At 46.2% G+C, this 22,574-nt stretch overlaps 1 protein-coding gene across 2 annotated transcripts in view; it reads left to right on the top strand.

The window, feature by feature from the left end:
• The window catches only part of LOC109323690 (neuronal acetylcholine receptor subunit alpha-7-like), a 162,410-nt gene that overhangs the window by 58,121 nt on the left and 81,715 nt on the right, over nt 1-22,574 (top strand). Inside the window, exons 1-3 of one of the 2 annotated variants that reach the window (XM_019555382.1) lie at nt 16,597-16,672; nt 17,106-17,150; nt 20,411-20,520. In XM_019555382.1, coding sequence (XP_019410927.1) covers nt 17,148-17,150; nt 20,411-20,520 — 113 coding nt within the window. In that variant the 5' untranslated portion in view covers nt 16,597-16,672; nt 17,106-17,147. Of the gene's footprint in view, nt 1-16,596; nt 16,673-17,105; nt 17,151-20,410; nt 20,521-22,574 lie in introns of those variants that run through there. The other variant, XM_019555381.1, reaches the window with a different exon arrangement.

Raw genomic sequence — 22,574 nt, 5'->3', positions numbered from 1 at the left:
TCTTTCCTGCCAAGGCAGGGGGTCGGACTAGATGATCTACCTAGGTCCCTTCCGACTCTAGCTACTATGAAACTATGAAACTATGGAAGCACCTGGCTTCCGCACAACCCAGGCAGGCAGGCTCCAGGAAAAAAAAGATCAGGCTCGATGCTATTTTTTTTCCTTGGACAGAGTCTGCCTTCCCCGGCTGCTGCCAGGCTGCCTGCACGGGCTTCCTGCAGAGGCCATGAGCTGCACAGAACCCAGTGCTTTGCTCCGTGGTGCTAGGAGGAGTTTTAGTTTGCTGCTCTCCAGGTCACTTAAGGTGCATTATGCTGCCAAATTTGCTACAGTGGCTGGAATTACTGCGCAATATGCTGCCGATGCATGCAAATACCAACACCATTAAAGTGGTGCAGAAGCATTTTACCCACTTTAAAATGTCGTATGCACATGCCCCTTGTTTAGTCTACACAAGGCCTTGCTAGTCTATACTGTGTTGTTTAACATATTAATTGTTTACTTGGATTATTTTGTGGGTATATTTACCCTTCTGTTTACAAATCAATAAAACATATATGTACTCTCACACACACTTCCTAAGGATAATCACCCAAAAAACATTAATTACAACTTTGAAACTGCCAAGCTTGCCTAATATTGTATTGGCGTCCATTCATTGTTACTAATGAATTTTGTGAAACAATGAACTTTTAGAAATGGAAAATTTCCCATGGTAAAATGGGAATTTTTCTGGAAAATTTTACACCTCACATCTCTGAATCGATCCCCAGCTCATGGTGTTTTTAGTGCATCCAAGAACCTGGCTGTCTGTCCATCTCCTTCCTGCCCTGACTTCTCCAAATCATAACAGTAATATTTCAGTCCCTTTAGATCAGGAGTAGGAAATTACTTGGGCTGGAGGGTCACTTAAGGAGTTTGAGGGAGCCGTTGTGGGCTGGGAGTGGGGAGGGAGGGGGTGGTGACCCAGCCTGGTGCAGCAGGGGGGAGGTGCTGACCCAGCATGACCTGGCACAGCACAGCTGGAGGGAGCACCACTTGGGGCACTGCATGAAGCAAGCAGGCCGAACAGCCTCTCCTTGGAGAATGGCCAGGACCTCCATGGGCAAGGTGTGCTCGGTTATGTGGATGGGATGTGACTCCGGGCAGGCCTGCAGAACCAGTGCCCATTGCAGGCCTGTGCAGGGAGCAGATTGTGGCTCTGCTTTGGGTCCTGGTGCCATGTTTTCACTGCCCCATGATCCTGCCCCTGCCTATCCTGCTCCCAGATGCCACTCCCTATTTACCCGCAGCCCCATCCCATCTGCCTGGCCAAGTGCACCCTGCCTGCAGGTGTCCTGCCTGGTGTTCATAAGGACTCTGCCCGCCAACTTGTCTACTCTGCCTGGTGCCCCCAGTGGTGGGTGCAGGGTGAATGGGTTGGGGTGCTTGGGCATTGGGGCCAGATCCAGTAATGGCAGTGACATTAACAGTGGCAGCCAGAAGGGGCTGCCGCTGTGGGGGCTGCTGGGAAGCTGAGTCCCTCTGCCACACTGCCCCCACTCTACCATGTCCTTGGGGGTGGCAGAACCGGTCATATGCGCCACGGCCCAGGCCGTTCCCTGCACCTGGATGACTCCAGGCCAGACAGACTCCCTCACTGGGCTGGATCCACCTTGTAGGCAGTATTTTGCCTACCCCTGCTTTAAATATGTATTTCCTTGCTTTCAAGTGCTTGGATTTCGTGAATGATGTGGTCGGTAAGGACAATGTTAAACTTGGAGAGAGGGTTTTTCAGTTTGGGGGAGATGGAAACTGAAGTATAGAAATACTGTTTATCCCACTGCAGGAGCTATTGCTGGAAACGAGGTATTACACTGCAATTCTGTGGCAGCGTCTGTGCTTCTGCTCTGGGTGGGACCGGCCAGGGAATTCTCGGGTAGGAATCGCCCCAGAGAGGGGGTGTTCTGTGCCCACCTGGTTTGAAAAACCCTCACAGCTGAATGCAGACACATGAAACTGCTTCAGGAGCAAACTAGACTGCCTGTAACATTTAATCTTGACACGATTCATTTCTCTATGATAGCTGCATATTAGGAGTATTATTTTGTGGGAGATGAGAAAGGCTATGAAGTTGAAGGGGTTAGGGGGCTGTTCTTCCCTGGTTCTCTTTTCAGTTCCTGCACGAATGGAAGTCAGAGTAGTAGCATTGCAGTTACTCTGATCAACACCAGCTGTAAGACTGGACCCCAGAGTTTGCATTGATCCTTGCATTTGGCAATAGGCAATCTACCAAAATAAAAACACAAATGATTGAGTCAAATATAAATATTCCAGTAATACGCACCCATCAACATATTATTCCCCATATAGCATCTGGATTCACTAGATTAAAACATAATCCTTACGGTACATCCTGTACAAATCTTTTTCAGTCAGATAACTTCCACTGGGTAAGCTTCACCAGTCAAGATTGAAACACACAGAGAATATAAAACAGACAGCCACAATAATGAAAGGATTATTCAGTAGGTATTTTTCATTTATGAAGTATTAATGGAAAAAAATGACACTGTCAGCCCTTACAGAGTGAAGAATCTTTTTTTCATTTGTATATGCTATGTTTACTTGTGATTTTACCAAGGAACTTTTGCAAAAATTGCTACAGCTCTTTGTGTGTTAAAACAGCTTTAGGAAACTCTTGTTTCTCTATCCACCAATACTCTTTGTTAACAAGACCTTGAATTTTCTCCTTGTGGTGTTATAAAGCAGAAGTAACATTATAAAGTCTGTTCAGTTATACTGTACTGACCCAAAGTGATGCAACTCGGAGAAGAATCAGGCTCTGCAGCTCCATAAATGCTGAAAATCAGTAATTAATGACCGTGAAAAGCAGTTATTAACATTCAAATGCAAATAAATAATGAATAGGGCTGCCAGACCAGTGCAATCATTAAAATTAAACTCCAAACTCTTTCTCTCTCATGAAGCTGGCTCACTATGACTAATTTTGAACTCTGAAAAAAATCAACTGACTGCTTCATCAGCATGGCAACTGCTTATGAAGTGTTAATTGAGTCATGAGTTATTATTTCAGCCAACTTCTGAGTGTCAGGCATTATATGTCAGTCCTCTATAAGCCAATTAAATGCTTCACAGTTTAGTATGATAGCGCTCAGAAGTTAGGGCACGCTGGGATTAAGACTGCCTCTGTAATCCTAATGTATTCCCTCCCCCACACCTATGTATCTTCATTACAATACAATCTTTAATTACCTGATAATTTACACGTTTGTTCCTCAGAACCTCTACTTCCAGCGAGCAGGATGGCTGGTGCTCACTTTAGAAGCAGCTGTTATTTAGTCTGTAGCCCCCTCTCTTATTCACTGTGCTCTTCAAACCCTGGTTTGAAGACAGATTTTCCTTTTGGACTTTTCTGTGTTCTCATCCCTAGAGTAGCTGAATGTGTCACAACCATTAACTAACTTGTCTCCACAAAACCTGTGGGATGAGGGGAGTTGCATAATCCCCACTTAGACTTGTGGAAACTGAGGCCCAGAGAAACTTGGTTTGAAAGAAACTATTAGTCTTGAATACCCATTTTCCACATCCAGAATCTAGCATGAACCTATCTTTTCCTTCCTTGCAGTGCTTTGCCTCATTGGGTGCCTATAGATGAGGATGGAGGCTGCTCTGATGTGCTCTAATTATAGTGCATCAGAGCATATTACAGCGAGTTGGAGCAGACTTGATAACTTGAGTATGCCGGAGTGTGGCGATTATCGCGGTCCAGCCCACCTCCACATCTCGTGTGCCAGTGTCCCTGCTCTTCAAAATGGCAGTGGGGGTGCTTTATCTAAAGCTTGTCAAATGAGCTTTAGATAAAGCACCCTCACTGACATTTCAAAGTGTGAGGATGGTGATACATGAGCTGCTCCAGGCACTTTAATTACAGCAGCTCTTGGAGCCACTCTAATTAAAGCGCCCCCTCGCCACCCCAGGAGTATGTGTATAGATTCCCATTCACAGCAACACTTTCTAGTCCTTGAAGCAAGCAACAGCCCCTTTGCTCTACGACCCTGTTACTCCCAGAATGGGTCCATCTCTTCCCTACCACCCCAAGCATGTAGGGAAGCTGTGGTGAAGGTTGATGTGATCATGCTGTGAAGGTCTGTGTGAGGATGCACACACATGACTGCATGCACCACTTTAAATTCTGGCATTTTTTCACTTTGGATTTTGCAACTGAATAATGTTATTCTAATCTGCTCTGTCCCTGTGCAGTGACTTCTTTTCCCCTGGCATTTTATCCCAATCCCATTCTTTTTACCTGCACAACCCCAGCCTATTCCTGGAGCTCCTCATCCTGGTCCCAGTCTCCCTGTCCAGCTATTCTTAGTTTCTTCTCCACCCAGCCCCGCAGAGGCACTTCAGTAGCCTGGGCTGTGACAGAGCATGGGGCAGTGTCTGTGGGTGCACTGCTGATGGCATCTGGGTTTGCAGCATGGTGGCTGCTGTTTTTGTGACCCCCCTCAAATCAGCACCCAGGGCTGGTGCCCTAGTCACCCTTCCTTAGTTGTGCTACTAGAGACACTCACTACATGACCCCATTGCAGCTTCCAGTAAACCAACCTCACAGAGAAGTTTCTTCTCTACAGTGCAGCCAGTGGGTGAAACAGCAACAGCCACACGAATAAAAATGTGGCAGTCGTGACTAGAGATGACCCAGGAGGGAGGCAGAATGAATATCAAAACTGCTGAACATCTTCCTGCAGCTGCAAAGTTTGACTGGCCAACATGGAGAAGCTTGATCCATCTCTGAGCCGGGGTTGGTAAGGCTAATGTGAAAATGCAACTGTGGGGATGCTCTAACAATGCAAACATCATGCGTGAATGAGAAGGAAGCTTTCAGAGTATAGAATACCTATTGGCAGGACACAAGAAGAAGCAGACGCAGCTGTGCCACTGCCTCCCTCCCTTCTGTTTCATTGTTTGATCTATGCCTCTCCCACGTTTTAGTCCCCTATCATCCCCAGGGCCACATTTCTCATTCCCACTGGCACCCCTTCCCAGTGTCCCTCCCTGGGTTCCTTCTCCAATCTGTGGTCCCCACATTGAGGTTCTTGTTCTGTGGTCCTATTTTACCAGACGTTTCCAGTTCTTTCCCTGCACCCTGCCTTCTTATCACATCTATCTTCTCCCCTTCAACCCCACTTACTCCTTGTCTCAGTTTGCTTGCCCAAACAGTCCAAGTCTCCTCCCAGCTCTTCAGATGATCTCATCTTCCCCCTAACTGATTGACTCTCAGTCCCCCTCCTAGTTTCCTTCCAAGGATCCCAGTCTCAGGTCCAGGCCCCCCCCACCCCGCCTTCTAGTCTGTTTCCCCCCAAATGAGCTTTTAGGCCCAGTTTTTTGCCCTCCCTGGCTTCATAACTATAGCTTTTTCTCTTCCCACCTTGTCTTTTTCTTGCCTTCTCTGCCTTTGAATGAGAGGGCTTCCTCCTTCACATGAGCTGGGCCCACAGTTAAGGATTGTGACAGAACTGGTGGGACAGGTGCTCTCAGCTCAAATATTGGGGCCTAGACTGTGGATTGTCTGGGGACTAGACTTAGATGGAAATGCTTTCTCGTTCCTGGGCTGGGACATGCTAGTGTAGACCAACTCCCCAGAGAATTAAACTGAGAGGCTCTTCCCTGTCTCTACTGAATGTCTGCAAGGAGCTGTTCTTCACAGGCTTAAAACTTGGCCAAATTGATGTGGGATTTTCCTTGAAAAAGGAAAAGGCAGCTCTCTGACGCAAAGCAACCACATTAAATTTCAAGTCCTATTCCAAACCATCAGGGCACTAGAACTTCCCAAAGAAAAGATCATCAGAAAGTTTTAGCCTTGGTTAAAGCTATATTCCCCAACTTCTTTCTCAGAAACAGAAGGAGAGATTTAGCTGAAATTAAAAAATAAAAAATCAAAGCTGTAGCCTAAGGCAGACACCTGGCTTGGAAAATTTCAACCCAAAGCATTAAAGTTTGGCAAAGCTATACACAGACAGGATTAATAGGCTATTTAAATCAATGAGACTTAAGCAGATATTTAAGTGCCTGGCTCACCTGGTGCTGCAATGGTCAGGGAGAGGAAGGAAAAGTTACAATAGTCCCTTCCAAGAGGGCATCAAATAAATCTTTGATATATGCTCAAGTTACATATGTATGGTGTGTTTTTTCTGCAAGCTGCCTGTGGGGTACAATGCTGAGAAAAGTGATGAATAATGAATGGCTTAGAATAATGATTCATGTCTAGATCTGTTTATTGCAGCACCTGCCAACTATATGCAAAACATACAAAAGGCTATTAAGGGTTGATACTTTCACCCGAGAGATTATAAACAACCATATGCTGAACACAGACAGGGATGGGATTTTAGTCATGGACTGGGTGATGCTGGGCGGTGGCATAACACCATTCCGCAGGAATTGCAGATACATTAAAATGCATCTTTGTGGAATTGGTTGCAGGGCAGCATTGTGCTGAAAAGCTGCGTACTTCTCAGCCTTAGGATGTGGGAAGGAGCTATGAATACTAGAAAACAGGGAAGTGGGATGGCTGGCTGCACAGGAATTTCCTGCTAATACTCAGAAGAGGATTCTGTGGACCTTGGGTGGTTAGTCAGATGAGCAATTTATCCCCTACAGGTGATAACTGGAACTGGGGAAGGGCTTGAGGCCGAGCCTTTCTAAAATGGATTAGGAATTGGGGGTGAGACACATGAAAGGAGCTTGGTTTTCAGGAGTTGTTCAGTGGCTGCCTGATGAAAATTAGGGTGCTGGCAGATGTACAGCTCCTCATTCTAACTCATGGCACTTCACAGAAAACATCATGAGTTAGAGCGACCTCCCCTAACCCAACAGGCATTCGCCATTGGGCTGGGGGCATGGGGGATGGACCTCCACTTTGGAGCAAATCCAGGAGTGTCCTGTCTGGAGCTGCTCTCTCCTAGCCCTGCCCCTCACCCCCCAGCTCTAATGGTGTCTGCAGAATGGGAGGTGGGAGAAGGGAGGGGTAGGAGCTGAGGGTTGGGGTTTGCCCAGTGTAGGGACAGGTGGATTGGAGCTCACCTGAGGCAGGGGCCCCAATCCACTTGCCCCTGCTCAAGCTCAGGCTGGACAAACTCGAGCCTGCAGCTCCCTCCCCCTCCCGCCTCCCCCTCCCTTTCTGCAAACAGCACTGGGGGCAGGGCTGGGCTGCAGCAGGACAGCCCCAGTTGCTTGCAGAGACAGACAGAAGTTAATGAAGGTGCTTCACTTTGGAACATCTTCATCTGAACTCTCATTATATGAGGGTTAATTTGTTGCACGATTGGGCATTCTTAAAGTGCTCTGCAGCTATGCACTTCTGTCAGGGCATGGCTGTAGAGCGCTTTCAAGGAGCTGATTATGTGACAAATGTCACTGCTATCAGTGCCCTTAGGTCCTGCTTTGGTGTCTCAGGCTGGGCACGCACAGTCCTAAGCTACTGCTCTGTACCTTTGTATAGATTGAAAGCAATGGAGAGTGATGTCACTTGTGTTGCTTTTTGCAGTGATGCAGATGCAGATAAAGAGGAGGAGGGGGAGGAAGGATTCTTTGCATGTAGGTCATGAGTCTCCTGCTGAAACTCCATTGACTTAGCAGTGTTGCACTCAGTTCCATAGGTATCAGTCCATACAGAAATAGACCAATCCCAACAGGCATTTTCCATTGTCCCTATATATTCCTTACATATCTCATCTGGTATATGAAAGTAAATAGCATCCTGCTCTCAGGTCCAATTTTACCCCTCTCTGGTTCATTGATTATGAAGTGCTCAGGCATAAGTCTGTCTTTTTATTCTTCTCATTCTATGTATGACTATTCCTAGCAACGGGCACTAAAACAAAGGGAAGGACTGGCACACAACAACTACAAGTCTGCAATGAGAGGAGGTGGGCACCTGAAGATTGTTCCTCTGCACTTGGTAGCTAGAGCCAGTTTGTTTCATTGACCACGGGGCTTTTTTGTGGAAGGGACAGGCAAGGGGCATGGATGCATTACTGTCTTGCACCCTCTGTGCAGAAGTGCGGTTGTAGTTTCCACACACTGTAAAATGCTGGAATGTCTTCCCCAATGTGTCCCTGAGGGAGCAAAGACACATCAGTATGGGTGCGGTGCCTACAGAAGCATGATATTTCACCGTACACTGGCCAGAAGAAGAGTACCAGGGTGCTTCATAAATGGGTACTGACACACATACTCTCTGCAGGGTGAGGAGCTCAAACAGCAATAGAGCAGGGCTGTGCTTTTGAGGTAAAACTGAACCCTAAATGAGGAGTTAAAGGCAGCTGTAATGAATATAAGTCACCCTCCAGTGACAATCCACTGGCTGCAGCTGGTGTCAGCTAGCAGGGACCGTGGGATAGTCAGAAGAGCTAGAACCCAGAATTAATTAGATGCACAGCACAAGACGAAGCCTGACGTTAAGGTTGTGAGATTGGACATTGAAATGTCAGGAAATTCCAAAAGCTATGTTATGGCAACACCCAGCCTTTCTTAGTGAGCTCTTTTCAAATGGAGCACCTTAACCTATTACTCTGTATTTGTAATGAACCCCCTAAAAGGTACCGGCTGCTGTGCCGGCTGAAATGTTGCCAGGGTAACCATGCTTTTTGGCATTTCCTGGTTATACAGTTCCTGAACTGATATCGTTGACACAATACTAATGCTGGATTTTCTCCCATTATTTAGCTTCCTAACTGTGTTTATGCTGCATGGGAGACCATACTATAACCAGTTTCTACCTCAGGGATGAGTGTTGCAAAAATGAAAAGGGAAAGGGCTTTCTGAAAGTAAGCAAAAGCAGAACCCCACCCCCCCAAGCAGCTCATTTGAGAAGTTCAAATGGGCTGTGATGATTCTTTCTGTGTTGCAATGGTACCTAAGAAGAGTGGCCCAAAAGTGGCAAATATAATGATGCCCTCTGTTGGATTATCATTGAACCAGGTCAAAAAAGGCAAACCTTCACTCACTGGTATCTAAAGTAGAAGCTCCATCAGTAGGTTGAAGTAACACACTGCTTCTTCCAGTAAAGCACTTTTAAAAAAAATATCTGCATTGGACATAGTACAGTGTCTTCCAGTTGCCTTCCCAGCCTCCACAAACTGCCCCAGCAACAGTCCTTCTCTCCCACCCCGACTGCCAAGGAACCCTTCTCCCACCAACATTATTTCATAGTAGGGAGAGGCACTGGCTTGTGGACCCAGTATACCTGCAGACCTGGAATATGGGAACCCAGTGGAGCCAGTCTGTCCTTTCTGCTTTGCTAAAGGACCTTATGGCATCTTAAAAGTCTTATGAGGCTAAGTTCAATGTTATTGGTACCATGGTACAAGATTTGCATTCCCCTCAAAATGTCTTAGTTTAGTGATTCTAAAGTCTGACTGGTTCACTGAGGACACTTTTAATCAGGCTGTGTGGAATCACGGCATTACTAATGACCAAAAAAGCCAGTATCATATCATATCATATCATATCATATCATATCATATCATATATCATAGTAAGGCTGAAAGGGACCTCAAGAGACCATGCTCTAACCAGGTGAGCTGCATAGCCACTGCCTAAAATATTCACACATCTAGACATCTTCTCAGACATATCTCTCTGCAAAACACTGAAGTGGGCCAGATCCTTTGCATTGTGCTACCAACTGAAAAACTAATGTTCTCTCCTTAGCAGAGGCAGGGCCAAGTGACAGTGCCAATTAGCCCATCCCCAAACTAATTGTGCACCCACAGTACCACTTGGATATAGTGACACTCCTTCCAGTTTAGCAAGCACACATCAGGAGCCATGCAGCCTGGCTGAAAACACGGTTCTGGAGTACATCTGGAGTATGGATAGAAGTAGATAACAAGCAGCAGGACTCTTGGTCTCCTCATCTGGAGACAAGAGAAGATAAAATGTGAATCCAAGGCATACACAGGGGGACTGGGATTGTAGGTGTGCGTGAGGAACGCTCTACACTTTGCAGAAACACGTAATCAAGTTACTTTCTCTACAGGAAGCCTTTAAGAAATAGAGTTTGATCTAGAAGGGAGACTTTTTAGAAGCAAGGAGTAATTGTAGGTCCTACAGACTGCAGAAGGCATCATGGGTTCCAGCATCTCTGTGAACACGAGACATACTGGACATACTGGACTGTGCTTGGATGACAGACCTCCCGCAGGCAATCATGAAAGAGCACTTACGTACCCAGTCCCAAAGAGATTATTAAATTGGTACTGGTTTGCTTATCAAATCTATTTCTGCAAACCTGAAAACTGCTAAAGAAGATTTCCTAATCTCAGGTCCTTGGAATGTAAACTGGATTTACAGCTAGTTATCAGGGTGTCTTTTCTCACATGCAAATGCTTGTGTAATCTCATTACTCTGTATATTGCACTTAAGCCTCTTTTTCACTCTGTGTTTGCCAGGCTGTGGGCTGCATCTGCAATGAGCTTCTCATTGCTGCTGGGCAAGCTATACAAGATCACAGCACTTACTCCAATGGAGCAGTCAGCAGTCCCTAGATGAGGAGGAGTGGGCAGATAACAAGCACTTGCTCAGTTATTCTTCAGTATTCCTACGAGCATCCCAGTTGTTACCAGGATATAAATATTCAGTCAGTTGGGACTCTGACCAGCTCAGACAACAAGACATCAGTCCACCATTGTATTTTATAGCCACCAGGAAAACCAACACTGGTATTGCCAGAGTAGTACAGATGGTAGCTTAATTCTGGCTTGAGTGAATGGGACCAAATTGCAAGGTTTGGACCCATATCCAATGTAGACTGCACCTCAGATTCTTATTTTTCATTGGGGTGTTTTCAAATGAATTCTTTGAACATCAGTTCAGTATCCTAAGCCAGATCCTCCACTGGTGAAAATCAGCACTGTCCCACTGAAATAAATAGAGCCATAGTGATCTACTCCAGCCAGGAATCTGCAACCTTGGACACATGAATGTTTTTGCTTTCTTTATTGTCAACCCAAAGCTCTGCAATCTGTTTTGTTCTGCTTCCATATTGTGCTAGAACACTTACGTCAGTAGGATGCAGTCCAGATAACACATGACTACTTTTAACTCCAGAAATATCTACGTCATAATACATCAGAAAAACCTGCTGTTTGTTGCTCATCTTCTGAATCATGGTCAGCAGGCCCACATACTTAAATCCTCTTCATGGGTCCCTCCATGAGAACAGAGGGAGAAGGACAAATGACCCTTTTTCTACCAATGAAGGTGCTGAATTCTTCTCTTTGAAGCACTCTTGTGTCTACCCCCTCTGGCAATGCCACAGTTATGCTGCTGAAACAGTAGATGCCTTAACCACCAGAGGCTTCTGAGATTTGGCTTTTTCCCCAGAGACTTTTTTCAGAAGGTAATTTCATAGTTTCAGAGTTAGTAGGGTCAGAAGGGACCTGAGCAGATCATCAAGTCCGACCCGCTGTCACGGCAGGAAAGAGTACTGGGGTCAAACGACCCCGGTTAGGTGATTATCCAGCCTCCTTTTGAAGACCCTCAGGGTAGGAGTCAGCACCACTTCCCTTGGAAGTTGGTTCCAGACCCTAGCTGCCCTGACTGTGAAGTAGCGCCTCCTGATGTCTAGCCTGAATCTACTCTCAGTCAACTTGTGGTCATTATTCCTAGTTACTCCTGGTAGTGCTTGGGGGAACAGGGACTCTCCCATTCCCTGCTGGTCCCCCTGGTAAGTTTATGGACAACAACCAGACCCCTCTCAGCCTTCTCTTGTGGAGGCTGAACAGGTTCAGGTCCTGTAGCCTCTCCTCATAGGGGCTGCCCTCTGAATGGCCCTCCTTTGGACCCTCTCAATGATGTCCACATCCCTCTTGAAGTGCGGCACCCAGAACTGGATGCAGTACTCCAATTGCAGCCTGATCAATGTCGCATAGAGGGGGAGGATCACCTCCTTGGACCTGCTCGTGATGCATCTGCGGATGCATGACAGGGTGCAGTTAGACTTACTGACCGCGTTCCCACATTGGCGGCCCATGTTCATCTTGGCATCAATGACGACTCCAAGATCCTTTTCTGCCTCTGCACCGACAAGAAGGGAGTTCCCCAGCCTGTCGGTATGGTGCTGGTTCTTCCTTCCCAGGTGCATCACCTTGCAGTTGTCAGTGTTGAAACCCATCCTCTTCTCATCCGCCCATCCCTGTAACCTGCCCAGACCTAGTTGTAGCCTGTCCCTCCCTTCTAGCATGCCCACCTCTCCCCATATCTTAGTGTGAAAGCCTGGCACCCCCCTGGCCAGGGCCGGAGTGTCAGAGACTTAGTAAAGTACTTAGGAAACTGGATCTGTGCAAGTGTGGGCTTGAGCTTCAATACGTGCATGCATGACACTGAAGCCCTACAGCCCAGTTGCAGTTATTCCATTTATTGGTGCAAAATGGAAAATTTGAACATACCAATTAAGGTAACAAAGACTTTTGAAAATCAATTCCCTTCAATCTTGGGAAAACCTTTTGTAACTTTTTGGTATGAACAGGCTATTAGATGTGTTCTGAGCCATAATTCTCAGCACCAGGATGTCACAAAACCTCCAAATAGTGCTTTTTCTGTCTGGCTGTCCATAAAGTAGGATATATTCTAAAAGAGCAAGCTGGCCCTGAAGCAAAGTTGAGACTAGATCCTGGACAGTCACCCATGTGGCCCATAGGGAAATGTTTTTGTAAGCCTGCCTGAAACCCAAGCACTCTGAGGCACAATTTGTACACAGTAAATGAGAGAAAAAGAGTATTTGTGGTATATAACTACTGTTACTGGAGATATAGATGTATGTACATTTGGAGCCCTTTGAAAAGGGGAACATTTCAGAATGGTAGCAGCTGTTCCAACTGTTGTGTGTGGACAAGCTGAGAACGATACGAATGCAGGACAGTTGCTCCAACTTGAACATTGGGTGAAGCATGTTAAGGTGTTCTTCATGTTTTACGGCAATGTACCTGGTAACTGTGTAATAGGATTGTTGTGTAGTTTTAAGAATAGGTTAGACAACCATTCATTTAGGATGGTTTGGATAGAGAAGACCCTGGCTTGAGCAGGGGGTTGGACTAATGACCTCCAGAGGTCCCTTCCAGCTCTAGTTTTCTATGATTACATTGGTCTTAACTTGGGTACTGCTGGTAGCAAAGAACTCAGCGTAGGCTAGGATAGCCACTTGAGAAGCTAAGCAAATTCTCAGGCAGTTAACTCTTGCTGAGTGCCACGCTACTGCAGCTATATGTTTAGTGGAGCTCATGCTATCAAGCTTAAAGCAACGTTGCTGTTGTTTACAAGAGTTGGAGTCAACACCATGGCTGTAGTATAGTCATACTAGTTAATGGGCTCCTAGTCTGGGACCTAGAACCCAGACCCAAACTAGAGTTGCTTAACATTTAACTTCTAAGGTAATTAACTTCTGCGTTTGTAGTACAGCTTTGGACAGTCAGCTCTGATGAGCTTCCTTATCATTACCCATCACTTGACTGCCACAGAATCGATGATTTTGTTAGATGAAAATGTCAGTCTGCAGCCCTTTTCCTTGCAGAACTGATGCCAAAGTGTAAACTTTTCCCTTGGGGGATTCACCAATGGAAAACAAGAGATTTTCTCATTAAAAGGGTTCCTTAACTGCCTGGTGCATGGAGAACGCGAGTCTCCCAGGCTTGCAGTAGGTACTGATTGATGAGTGACCCATATCTTTTTGGAATTCCCAGGAAGTCCAGAGGAAGGGGCGAAGCCCTCCCAATCTCTCCCCTGCCAAACATCCTGCTCCCACCATGCCCTATTCCAACAGCTCTGGGGAGAGGGAAGAGTCTGCCTTCCTGCACACTTAAAGCTGTCCACAAGAAGGGGGAAGAGGCACACACCCTGTCTCAAATTCCATGGACTGTCATCTCATAAAAATGTGCAGTGTACCCCAGCTGCAGGAAATCAGGGATGGGGGATGGATCCCCAGGTCTATACAAGGATGCTTCGTCAAACATGGCAAACCTCACAGCTAGGTGGGGGGACCACCTCAAACACATACTTTGGAAGCAGAACAGGCTAGGTTGATCTCATGACATGGGTTCATCAGACCTACTCTGACCTGATAGCACGCTTTGGACTGGGCAGCAAGGAGTTGGTAACTAAATTACTTCCACTCCCAGCTCTGTCCTCCAGAATTGCCTTTGAGTTGGCTGTTTCTCTTTATTTCCTTTATAACAGGCTGTCCTTTCAAAAACAGAAGCGGTGAGGTTGTTGGGATGCACTCAGCTTAAGCTGCTCATATTTTTGCTGATGCTTTCTGGGTAGCAGATTTACATATCTAGTGTGAAGGTGACTTCTACAGAGAGACTGCAGTGCAGGGTGGCATAAATTGGTCGTTTTCCAGAGCTAATATTTGCATTGCAGGACTGTCACTACAGCTGGGGCCTCATTCTCAGAAAACAGTGGGACAACTTCTCCCTCCCCCATTCTGGGCTCAGGTTCTCTTCTGCTACCAGTGCCAGGTATTGTTGGACATAGAAAGGCAGGGAAAGGCAGGAAGGATTCAGGGGCAGCTGGAGAGTTGGGGCTGTGATGAGTATCTTTGCATGAGGTACTGCCAGCAGTTACTCGTCCATTTTATTCCTAGGTCCTGCTGGGCTTCTATGACTCAGAGATGCTCTTGCTGTCTACATGCATCTGATTCACCTGCAGTGATGCCTAGGACAGTTTTGGAAGGGAAAAGATAGAGGGAACCATTGCTCCAAATGTTTCTTGCCTTCCAAGTGGAGGGCTAGAGGCAGGATCATAGATTCATAGATGTTAGGGTCAGAAGGGACCTCAGTAGGTCATCAAGTCCAACCCCATGCCCTGGATAGGAAAGAGTGCTGGGGTCAGACGTCCTCAACTAAGTGCTTGTCCAGTTTTCTCCTGAAGACCCCCCAGGGTAGGGGAAAGCACCACCTCCCTCAGAAGCCTGTTCCAGATTCTGGCAATGCTTACCATAAAGTTCTTTCTAATGTCCAACCTAAATCTGCTTTCTGTCGATTTGTGGCCATTGTTCCTAGTTACTCCAAGGGGTGCTCTAGTAAACAGAGCATCTCCTATTCCCTGCTGCTATCCCCTGATGAATTTATAGGCAGCCACAAGATCACCTCACAGCCTTCTCTTGCGAAGGCTGAAGAGATCTAGGTCCCTCAGTCTCTCCTTGTAAGGCCTTGCCTGGAGGCCTCTGACTATATGAGTTGCCGTCCTCTGGACCCTCTCAAGATTCTCCGCATCCCTCTTGAAGTGCAGCGCCCAAAACTGGACCCAGCACTCCTACTGCAGCCTGACCAGTGCTGCATAGAGGGGAACATCACCTCCCTGGACCTGTTCGTCATGAATCTGCTAATGCATGATAAAGGTCGGTTAGCCATGTTGATCACTTTCTCACATCGATGACTCACGTTCATCTTCGACTCAGCTATGATGCCAAGATCCCTTTCCACTTCTGTGCTACTGAGAAGGTCATCCCCCAGCCTGTAAGTGTGTTGGTGATTCTTTTTGCCCCGGTGCAGCACTTTGCACTTGTCTTTGTTGAACTGAATCCTATTTTGTTCTGCCCATTTTTCCAACCTGTCCAGATCCACCTGGATCTGTTCCCTGCCCTCTGGTGTGTTAACTTTGCCCCATAATTTGGTATCATCTGCTGTGGATCTAAATACAACTCTACTCAAGTTACTGAGCACAACAGCACCTAAATCTATAGTAATAATGATAATGATTATTACCAAGCTATTATATTGTAATTTCCATCAGTACATCACAAAGCTCTTTGCCAAAGAGATCAGTACCATGAGCCCCATTTTTAAAGACAGGGAAACTGAGGCACATAGCAAAGTGACTTTCCTGATGTCACCCAACAAGCCAAGTACACTGCTGCACAACTGCCACACTGTGGGCACATAGGGGCACCCCATTCCAAAGGATGCTCACATACAAGACCAAATCTTCTCTGATGCAACTATACTTCACGCCGCTTTTTCTGTTTGTATGTGAAGCAGCAGAAACGTAGCCCGTAGGTATATTTGGGCCCATGCACAGCTGTTGCATTTGGACTGGTCCACCAAATAACACCAAATCACAGGCTTCAGGAGTGATTGCTGAGGGATAAATTGTGGTGCTTTCTTTCTCTCTCTCTCTCTCTCTGTGGGGCAGAAGCTAGCTGTGATGCATCAGGAGCAGGACAAGGAAGAATCTATGGTCCTGGGATTCACAATCACTTCTTTGTCTCTAGGCCCATACCAAAAATAGATGAGTTCCTCCTTTGTATCAACTCAGCTGTGATGGGTATGCTCTGGGGTAATACTGAAACAAAGTACTACCCACTCCTAGCCAGAATGGAAATACCCAGAGCCTCTATAGAGCTGTTTTCCTCTATGTTAGTGAGAACAGGCTTTATGGCCCCTGTGCAGGTAGGTTGGGTAAGTGCTTCATTTTGCCTTAAAAGCAAAAAGATTCAGTGGGATTGAATCCTTATCCTTCTTGTTTTCTGCCCCCTGCTCTCATTCTTCTGTAGCCGTGGAGAAGCAGTACACACAAAGCTAACTCAGAGAACAGAAAGATTAGGTACAATACAATGGAGATATAGAGAGCTGTGAACCTGGGACCTGCATTTCAGTCAATGTAGGTAAACAAAGCCCCAGTGAAAGATCAGGGTAAATCTTAGGGGCCATAGCCCATTGTCCCTGGACCACAGTAATCAAACAGATAGAACCAACACAAAAGCCCATCAGATTGGCAAGATCAAGGGACAAAAGGGCCACAATAGCTAGCACTATTAAATGGGCATTAATAAATTGTTTGCACTGCTGGATTGTAATGAATACTGGAGCTTCAGGGGCTTTTCAGGTCAGAAGGGACCACTCTGATATCTAATCTGAGTTTTTGCATAGCACAGGCCAGAGGATCCTGCCTGGAACTCATAAGCTGAGTCTGTAATACTTGCATTCATTTTGCCTGAGATGCAGGATGAAAAATACAAACAGGAAATTATTGCTAGTATGATGAAAATATATTTTCGTGAGCTCATTGGTTTTTCTTTTCTCTCTCTCTCTTTGAAGGATGAGAAGAATCAGGTGTTGATAACAAATGCATGGCTCCAAATGGTGAGTAATTACTTTGTATCATCACAGGCTGAAAATTGCTATAATGGAAAAGTTGTTAGGCATGATCCTATGGTGCAAGAGCATCCTGTTGTCTTCCATTCCATGAAACAAGTGATGGAAATAGAATTAAATCCTTGGAAACACTGATTAAAGCAATATGAAACGGGATTCGCAAGGTAGACTGCTAGGAACAGTTTCCACTGGTATAAGGACTCTGGTATGGGCTTAGGCTAATTCTAACTGGCTTTCAGCATTAGCTGGACACTTTGGGTGCCTATACACGTGCAGAGAGGCTGCTCTGATGCGTTATAATTACAGTCTCTACTATTAATTGTGTTTAAAGTGCCCCTGCTGCCATTTTTCAGTGCGGGGATGCTGATACATAGGACACTCCAAGTACTTTAATTAGAGCAACTCTTGGAGCCTCATGGAGCACATCTATAAACACCCTTTAAGTCTATCAAGCAATGTTTATCAATTTTTTGATACCTGGGACACACTTTTTTTCTGGATTAAAATTGGGAAATACATGCTGTGGAAATCTTTCTGCTCACCTAAGGAATTAGTTCCATGTTGAGAGCCAGGGGCGCAGACTCCTAAATCCCTCAGGACATATTTATATGTTAGTGGCTGTGTGCCACAGAAGGGCCACTCCTGCAGAGACTCTGCCCATAATAAACCCAAACCCAGAAGTGTGGTGTCAAGCTGCTGTAGAGGGGTTATCCCACATTTTCCCCCCAAAACCTCAGTCTCAAACATGCTTGAAAGCAGCTGCTGGAGGGACCCCAGAGAGTTGTCCTTGTCTGTATTTCTGGTTTGGATCAGGCATGTGGAAGAAAGTGGATGTGGTATGCTTGGAAGTGTTCCCACTGGGACATATAGCCACTGTGGTGTGGATATACCATTATGCACTCTTATAAATCGCCTTCCTCTTTTGCATTTTAAACTGTGGCCTTCATTTTTATCCATCTTGCAAATAAGCTATGCCACCTGAAGGGATAGTCAGTATAGATCATACAGGCTAGATTAGGGGAGGGCAAAATGCAGCCTACAGGCTGGATCTGGCCCACCAAGTGATTTTATCTGGCCCATGGCGGGCCTCTTGGCCTTACCTGGCCCAGGCATTGAGGGACAGCTCGGGCTGTGATGTGTGCAGCTGGTCCTGCCACCCCTGGGTGCAGAGGTGCTGCCTGGCACAGAGCGCAGCTTGCCTTATCCCCATGCATGGCTCTTGGACACACTGGAAGTTGTAGTTTCCAGGGCCTGGAGGCATGGTGGCACAGTGGGGGCAGAATGATGGTCAGACTGAGCTTCTCGGCAGCCCCTGCAATGGCAGCTTGCTCTGCCCTCACACTTCTGGCGGTTGCTGCCAGTGTCTCCACCACCACTGCCAGACCCGACCCCAGGCACCCTCTATGGAGACCAGCTGGGGACCCCCATGAGCAAGGTGCACTCAGCTGAGCAGATGGGATGGGGCCATGGATAGGTGGGGAGTGGCATCTGGGAGCGGGATGAGCTGGAAGGGCTGAGGCCAGGATTGCAGGGCAATGACAGTGCAGGACTGGGGCCCGGGGCAGAGGTGTGATCCACTTCCCGCAAAACTGGCATCCACCTCAAGGATAATCAAAGAGAGGACCATGGATCTACCCTGGGTCTTGGATCCATACTGTCACTGCCCTGTGATCCTGACCTTAGCCCTGCCCTCCTGTCCTGCTCCCAGATGCCACTCCCTACCCACCCACAGCCCCATCCACCCAACTGAGCACGCCTTGCCTGCAGGGATCCCAGGACAGTCTCTATGTGGACCCCAACCGCCCTCCTGCTCTATCTGGCACCCCCCAGAAGTGGGTGTGGGGTAGATGGGCTTAGGCTGGATAGGATCAATTGTCATCTCTCCACCCCTACCTCCCATCCTTCCATTCCAGGTGGTGTAAACAGCTGTAATGGAGGGGTGGGGGAGCGCAAGGCTGGGTCAGCACCCACCTCCCCCCTGCCCTTGACAGCTCACCAAAACTCCTTAAGTGGCTCTCCAGCCTAAATAATTGCCCACTCCTGGGCTAGGAAGTGTCAGGGCTGATTAGCATTTTAATGTTTTTGAGGAACCCTTAGATGAGGACCTCCTACAGTGTCATTCAGTGTTATGAACTTAGTCATTTTGTCATGACTTTTTGGTTGTTCTTAGAGACAAAATGTCTTTACTGAGGATCCAATGTCAGTTTACTACATGGAATCCTTGGTAGATTGTCGAGTGACATTTTTGGAGACACTAGAAGGTCTGCCTGGTGACATCTCATGACTTTTAAAGGTCTGTCTAGCAAACCTCATTTTGAAGGTTTGCTCATTGCTAGTTAATTAATGCCCCAGTTTGGGATTCAGGGTTCCTGTATGGTTGAAAGTATTATCTGTTCTCAAGCAGCAACAAACTGACATCCTGAATTCCTCATTAAAGAGGAGGCTCCAAGGAGAGAATATCATGGGGGAAATGGAAAATTGAATGCTTTTATTAGATTATCAGGGCCTACAGAATACTTGCTCTTCCTCCTGCTATGCTGTAATTTATGGCATGAGTGGTCCTAGTTATGAAAATAAATAACCCAATTCATCCCAGGCTACTCCGTTAGCTTAGTACCTGCTGCCATGTTACCTTGTTTGCAGGCCTCTTAGGTGTTTTTTTATTTGATTTCTACATCTCCCTCCTTAAAAAGGCTCAGGGTGGCTTACAATGTGGCCACAAATACAGCTAAAATAATAAAGCAATAATAGGCTTCTAGCAGGAGAACATAGATCTCTTGTAGCTCTGATTTCAGCATGTGCTATTGAAATGAATGTTCAGCAAGAATCCAAACCTGGAATTTATTTGGTGCAAGTGGGGGAGTGGGGAGAGCATAATCATTTTGGAATATGTAGTGCAATTTTATGATAGACCTTCAGCAGGCATAAATCAGCATAGCTCTGTTAATATAATATATGCTTCCTATCAATTTGTTTAGACAATAAACAACACGAAAAACACAATAAATCCAAATGTGTGCAGACATTACTTTGTGAACTGAGTGCAAGCACCTGTCATTTTAATTTTTTCTGTCACTTGTTAATAGCCAAATAACACTTAAAATTATACCATCATTATTACTAGTATTCTGTACACTTCTGTACTACTCAAAATGTGTTCACGTTCCAAACTTACTAGAAGATGTTCTTTTCTCCTGCTATTTAACACTGTAGGATAAATAACTATTCATGCTTACATGTTCCTCCAGTATTGGATTGATGTTTACTTGTCTTGGGATCAGTATGAGTACCCGGGTGTCCAGAACTTACGATTTCCAGCTGATCAGATATGGGTGCCAGACATTCTTCTGTATAACAGGTAAGGAAGGTGGAAAACATGGGACACAAATAAGAGCAAAAGCCTCAGCTGCTGTAAATCAGTAGAGCTCCATTGACTTCAGTGGAGTTGATGTCACTTGAGGATTTGGCTTATAGCATCAAGTAATGGAAATGAAACCGGATAAATGCTCATACAGAATGGAGCATAGGGATTAAACGCAGTGTTATCTTAAAGAGGTTCTTAACACAGAAGTCATGTGAGGCCCTCAGGAATCATCTGTAATACAAACGTTAAGTTTCAAATACAAATCATGTGCCGATGCCCGGAAGTACAAATAATTAACATGGGTCCACAGAAATGTAAGATTGGAAGAAACCTCAAGAGATCATGTAGTCCAGAGCTGTCCAACCTCAGAGGAGCCTGGGGCCGCATGCTGCATTGGTCATGGGCCTGGGACTGCACATTGGGTGGGTGCATGCCCTGTGGGCTCCTGGGATGCCTGCTGTGCCAGCAATGTGAGCATCCTCCCTCCTAGCTTCTGCCAGGGGGGGTGAGTGCCCTTTCCCCCATGCTGTTACCACATGGACAATGAGAGCCCACCCATCCACATAAGCCCCTTGCTGCTGTTTCCATGTGGGCAAACCTCCCACACCAACCTGTCACTGCAGCCAAATGGGCAGCCCCTTGTAGGTGCTGCATGAATGAGCTTGCCATTGGTCCTGCTGCATGAATAAGCCTGCCGTTAGTTCTGCCATGTGAGCCCCTTGTAGGTGCTGCATGAATGAGTGCCCACCCTCTGCCACCGCCACACTAGCAGTGCAAGCCCACTCCACTGCCACTGCCCCCATCATATGAGCCCATTCTCCACCACTGTGCAATGCCCCCTCAATCTCCTACTCTGCTACATGGGCAGCAAGCTTACTGGCAGCTGTGCTGCCCTATTGCAGAGACTCTGGCTGCCACTTCATGGCAGGACCAATGGGTAGACTGGCGGCTGCGGGGTGGAGGAGCCTGTGGGCCACACAATAACCCCTCGCAGGCCTGATCTAGTCCAACCCCCTGCACCGAAGCAGGATCATGGAGACCACCCGTGGCAGATATGCTCTAACTAGTTCTTGACATCCTCTAGCGGAGGTAATCCTAAACATCTTGTTCCATCGCTTCACTTCCTTGTCATTAGACAGTATTAAGATCAACTCTCAGTTCTTAATGTTCTCTGTGCTTAATTCCCTCGGACCTGATGAAGAATGCCTTGCACTTAAAAGCTTGTCTGACTTTATTCCAACCATGCAGCTGGTTCAATAAAAAAAATCAGCCCCCGCCCCCCCGCAAAAAAATCCTTGCATCTCACAAACGTCCAGCGTAATCCTTCTTTATTGTCAACTGCACTGAATTTTTTCTCATTCTTTTTCTTATGGACACAGAGAACAATTTATCAGCATCTTCTGCATAACATCCTTCTATGTACTGAAAAATGATTTAAAGTCGCAGTCTTGTCTTCTGTATTAAACAAATCCAACCCCATCCTCCTTTCCTCATAGGTCATGCTCTCTAAACCTCCTGTCATTCTTTCTGCCCTGGACTCTCTCCAGTTTGTCTACACCTTTATTAAAGTGCTGTGCCAAGAACTGGACATCATACTTTAGCTGTTACACTGGCAGCAGCACCAGTACAGCAGAATAATTACCTCCCCATGTCTAATGTACAATACTACTTTTAATACATCCCAGAATTAAATATGTCTTTTCTTGCAATGGTATTATTTGTTGCCCTGGGTATATTTTGTGGTCCATTATGGCCACCAGATTTGGTATTTTTTGCCATTTTGCTGCTCAGCCACTTATTCTTTGTCTTAGTTTTATACATTTGATTTTTCTTTCAGAAGTGCAGTGTTTGATACTTACCTTCATTGAATTTTATCCTGCTGAATTTGGCCTGTCTATCCAATTTGTCAAGATAATTTTGAATTCTAAATCTGTCCTCCACTGTGCTCGCAACCTCTCCCAGCGTAGTATCATCAGCAGATTTGATAAGTGTACTCTATGTCATCCTCCAAGTCATTGTTTGCTACAAATTCTTAAAGATAATCACAA

This window comes from Crocodylus porosus, unplaced genomic scaffold, assembly GCF_001723895.1.
Source record: "Crocodylus porosus isolate Cpor-Errol unplaced genomic scaffold, CroPor_comp1, whole genome shotgun sequence".
Lineage (NCBI taxonomy): Eukaryota > Metazoa > Chordata > Crocodylia > Crocodylidae > Crocodylus > Crocodylus porosus.
The sequence above is the reverse complement of the archived record's forward strand: the minus strand, read 5'-3'. Positions and strand labels throughout refer to the sequence as shown.